The 4,913-nt window shown below is 57.6% G+C and overlaps 1 protein-coding gene across 2 annotated transcripts; it reads left to right on the top strand.

Moving 5' to 3' along the window:
• Positions 1-442: 442 nt before the first annotated feature.
• On the top strand, positions 443-3,638 carry FUT1 (fucosyltransferase 1 (H blood group)). 2 transcript variants are annotated; one of them, XM_007535962.3, is made up of 2 exons: positions 443-577; positions 2,436-3,636. In XM_007535962.3, exon 2 carries the CDS (start codon positions 2,438-2,440, stop codon positions 3,518-3,520), a length of 1,083 nt encoding a protein of 360 aa, XP_007536024.1. In that variant the 5' UTR covers positions 443-577; positions 2,436-2,437; the 3' UTR covers positions 3,521-3,636. The 2 variants fall into 2 exon arrangements, with proteins under 2 accessions (XP_007536024.1, XP_060029969.1); XM_060173986.1 differs by having other exon boundaries at positions 453-577; positions 2,320-3,638.
• Positions 3,639-4,913: the final 1,275 nt, after the last annotated feature.

The following is a 4,913-nucleotide window of genomic DNA, read 5'->3' as shown; positions in this document are numbered from 1 at the left end:
TAAAATATTACAAAGTGTTCTTTCTGAAGACCAAAGTTCCTATCTTAATACGGATGTTAACTAGTTCCCAACTCTCCTGGGGAGTTGGGCCGGGAGGGTGGAACCCACGCCTCGGGGATTAGCAGATTAGCAGACCCCCACCCCCACCCCACCCCCACCCCCAGCAGCCAGGCCCGCAGGTTCCAGTCCCCGCCGCGCTCAGGTGCCCCGGGCTGGGGCTGGGGCTGGGGCGGGGGCCGGCTGCGAGCATCCCTGACCCGGCGGCCCGGGCCAGCGAGGGCGGAGGCTGCACCAGTCGCTCTGGGCTCCGGGGCGGCGCCAGGTGAGGCGGAGCGGCCCCGGGGAGGATGCAAGCTTCCCGGTGGTGGGTGCTAGGGTGAGAAGAGCAGAGGCCGTGCGCCTCCGCTCCGCGTCCCTCGCCTCCTCCCCCGCCACCCCCAGCACTGCAGAGCCACTGGGGAGAGGCCAGGGGCGGGGAGGGCTGTGGGCCCCGGGAGCCTGGAGTCCCGGGTTCCGGGGTCGGCCGGATGTGGGCAGCCCTGGCCGGGCTGTAGAGCCGACTCACGCAGGAACCCAGGTGAGGGGGGGCCCGGGCGCCGGGGGTGGGGGCTCGGGAACCCCGGCCTGCGAGCCCTGGAGGCGCGCCCCCATGTTCAGCCCCGGAAGCTGCTCGCCAACAAGCGGCTCCATCACCCTCCCCGCGTCTCATCCCCCCCTCCAAAACTCCAGAGCCCCCATTGCAGCCCTGGACTCTGGCCCTCTTGGGACCTCTTGTCACCTGCGTGGTGGGCTCTCGTCCAGGTGCACCTGGGAGGGGAGGTGCAGGTGGGCCTCACAGGTGTGGGAAGCCCTTCCAAGGGGTGGGCAGGGGGACTGGACCCTGGGTGCTGGCCTCCTGAGACCCCCCTTGTGCTCACTTCACCACCATCACCTCCAGCCTGCGGAATTCAGAGCCTTTCCTTGGACCCAGGAGTCCCAACCCCTGATGCCCTTGTCTTTCTCACACCCTAGAGGACTCAGGAGTCCTGACCCTCCCATCCAGAACATCTATTGATCTGTCTCCTCCACCTCTTCTTTCGTCCTTCTTTTTCATCCCTCTTCTTCTCCTCCCTCTCCTCCTCTCCCTTCCCCCTTTTTTAAATCCCCAGAGTTATCCCTGGGGCTCTGAGGCCACATTACTAATCCACTGCTCCTGGAGGCCATTTTTTCCCATTTCATCGGATAGGATAGAGACAGATTGAGAGAGGAGGGGGAGATAGGGAGAGAGAAAGAGAAGACACCTGCAGACCTGCTTCACTGTACAGCAAACTCCTCCCCCCCTGCAAGTGGAGAGCCAGGAGCTGGACCTGGGATCCTTGCTTTTTTTTTTTTTGAGGGTGACAAAAAGTTTATTTTGTATTTCTTGCAGTTAGGTAGGGGATAAAACTGGAGAGAGGGTCTGGTTTGGAGGCGTAGGGACTCCTATTGGCTTCCTGTGACAGACAGCTCCTGGGTTACTGCACTGAAAGGCCTCCTGGGGGTGTTAGGGGGCTGGCAGTGGAGTCCTACAGTGCTTTAGGCAGCCCCCCCACACACACGCCAGACAGACAGACAGGGGTTCCTTGAGGGGTGAGGTAAGGTGCTTCCATCAGCCAGCCTGGGCAGAGAAGAAGGGCAGAGACCGGATGTAGGAATCCAACCCGGAGCGGAAGAGCTCACTTTGCACAGTTTGGCCAGTGGACATAGCAGGTTCTTCACAACCAGCTCCACCTACAGGGCACTGTAGATGTGGTGTGGCACAGGTCGGGTGCGTCCCATGCCCAAGTCAGTATTCACGACAACCTTGATCCCTGCGGGCGATTCATAGTCATGGAATTTGTGAACAGCTAGCTTGGAATGGCAGGAAGCCATCTTTCATGTCTGGTGGGGACGTCTTGAGAAGAGCATCCCGTACATCAGCCTGTACTCCTTGTAGTCGGGAACAGCTACAGGATCTTGTCACTAGATACTTTGTGTCCTTGCATTTTTATGTGCTCTTAACCCAGTACGCCACTGCCCGTCCCCCTCTCCTTCTCCTTCCTCTTCTTCCTCAGCTCTGGCTGCTGGTGGTGCCAGGGATTGAACCTGGGACTTTGGAGCTTCATACATGAGAGTCTCTTTGCATCACCACGATGCTACCTATCCCTCCCTTTTTCTTTATTGTAGAGCCGGGGTCTTGAGCATACATGCTTCCTTTCTTTCATCCCCCCCGCCCCCTTAAAGCTTTGATGATTTCAGGTAGAGCCAAACAGAGAAGGACAGAAAGGGGAAGATGACACAGAACCCCTCCATCATCCACAGAGCTCCCCCGGTAACTGCATGATGCTCCGGGGCTTTCCACACGGTAGCGAACACGCCCTCGCAGGTGAGCTGCTCTCTGCCCCCATATCTGTTCAGTCTCCTCTTCCTCCCTGCAGCCATGTGGACCCCCAGCCATCGTTTCCTCTGCCTGGCCTTCCTGCTGGCCTGCATCCTCTCAGCCGTCTTCTTACTGCACATCCATCAAGACCTCTTCTCCAGTGAGCTGGGCCTGTCCATCCTGTGTCCCTCCTCTGAGACACCCCCCATAGCCATCTTCTGCTTGAAGGGCTCCCCAGCCTTGGGCAACGTGTCCCTCCCCTTTCCCCAGCCCGATACGACTCGCTCCCTTTCGGGAACCTGGACCATCCAACCCCAAGGTCGCTTTGGGAACCAGATGGGGCAGTACGCCACGCTGCTGGCCCTGGCCCAGCTCAACGGCCGCCAGGCCTTCATCCTGCCCGCCATGCATGCTGCCCTGGCCCCCGTGTTCCGCATCACGCTGCCCGTGTTGGCCCCCGAGGTGGACAGCAGCACGCAGTGGCGGGAGCTGCCCCTGCATGACTGGATGTCTGAGGAGTACGCACACCTGCAGGAGCCGTCGCTCAAGCTCACGGGCTACCCCTGCTCCTGGACCTTCTTCCACCACCTCCGGGATCACATCCGCAGCGAGTTCACGCTGCACAGCCACCTCCAGCAGGAGGCCCAGGCTCTGCTGGCCCAGCTCCGCCTGGACCACACCGGACAGCGGCCTAGTACCTTCGTGGGGGTCCACGTCCGACGGGGGGACTACCTGGAGGTGATGCCCCAGCGCTGGAAGGGGGTGGTGGGTGATGGTGCCTACCTCCGCCAGGCCATGGACTGGTTCCGGGCCCGGCACGACGCCCCTGTCTTCGTGGTCACCAGCAATGGAATGGAGTGGTGTCAGCAGAACATGGACACCTCCCGGGGGGATGTGGTCTTTGCCGGCAACGGGCGGGAAGGGACCCCGGGCAGGGACTTCGCGCTGCTGACACAGTGCAACCACACCATCATGACCATCGGCACCTTCGGCTTCTGGGCTGCCTACCTGGCCGGGGGTGACACTGTCTACTTGGCCAACTACACCCTGCCCAACTCCCCCTTCCTCAAGATCTTCAAACCCCAGGCCGCCTTCCTGCCCGAGTGGGTGGGCATTAACGCAGACTTGTCCACCCTCCAATAGGCTGCTTTCTGGAACCAGAAACTGCTTCTGGAGCAATTCTAGAGATTTGAGCAAGGGGGCGTTTGCTCCAGAGGGTGTCAGCTTTTTTTTTTTTTTTTTTTTTTTTTTTTACTTGAGAAGAGAAGGGGAGTTAGAGGGGGCGGGGGAGAGAGAGAGGCCTGCAGACCTGCTTCACTGCTTGTGAAGCGACACCCTCTGCAGGTGGGGGGGCGGGGAACTCAAACTGGGATCCTTGCATGGGTCCTTGTGCATCGAACTATGTGTGCTTAACCCGGTGAGCCACCACCCAGCCAGGGTGTTGGTTTTTATGCCTGTGGAGGCTCCTGCGGTTGGTGGGGAAGGGGGGACTCCAGTAGGTTCTAGACCCCTGGATATCTCCGGTATGGTTTGTGAGTAGGGCTCTAACCCATCCTTCACCCTGCCCTCCCACCCCCGGCCACACACACAAAGACTTCTGGGGGAAGCACATAAGCTAAACAAAACATGGGAGATTGGAGGAGGTGGGAGATGAAAAGCTAGTTCTCTGGGACAAAACTTTGTTTTATTTTTATTGCCACCAGTGTTAGTGCTGGGGCTCAGTGCTGGCACTATGAATTCACGGCTCTGCCAGTGGTCTTTTTTTTTTGATAGGACAGAGAAATTGAGGGGGTAGGGGGAGCGAGAGAGGGAGAGAGAAAGATAGACACTTGCAGATCTGCTTCACTGCTCTTGAAGTGTCCCTGTTACAGGTGGGGAGCCTGGGTTTGAACCCAGGTTGAGCATAGAATTATGTGTGCTTAACTGGGTGTGCCACTGCCCAGCCCCTGGAACAAGACTTTCCACAAATCTAAACGTGTTTTTTCCCCTATAAACTTGCTGAAGCAGGTACTGTACACATTGGCTCTGAGTTTTAGTTGTCTCTGTCTATTAAAGAAGTCTCTTCCTCTGCCCACTGAAGCTAGGTGTCAGAGAATTAATTATCTGGCCTTCAGTCCCTGGAACATTGCCTTTAGACTTGCTGGAGCAAGTACTGTACGTCTTTACCAACCCTTGTTGAGCCCTAAGTGCATAGGACTAAAGCTGCCTTTGGGCAGGTCAGAGATGAAAGGGGCTGAGAGCTCATAGACCCACACCCTGGAGTTTTGCATCTGGCTTAGGATTTCACAAGTCCTACGATGCTTTAAGGTAGATATCTTTATTAAAGTCATCTCTGACCTCCACCCCTGTCCGCCTATCTAAGAAACTAAACAGGCCCTTTCTATTCTTTTCAGGGAGCTTGGTGAATCACTCCCTAGTCACTCCTAGTTCCTGGGAGCGGGTGAAAGCTTATTAAAATTTGAAGCCCACATCACCAGCACAGTCTCTCTGCAGCCTTTCTGAGGTCTTGTATGAGTGAGTGAGTTAGGAGGAGAGA

The sequence above is a fragment of the Erinaceus europaeus genome, chromosome 2 (assembly GCF_950295315.1).
Source record: "Erinaceus europaeus chromosome 2, mEriEur2.1, whole genome shotgun sequence".
Taxonomy (NCBI): domain Eukaryota; kingdom Metazoa; phylum Chordata; class Mammalia; order Eulipotyphla; family Erinaceidae; genus Erinaceus; species Erinaceus europaeus.
This window is presented reverse-complemented; position numbering and strand designations above follow the sequence as displayed.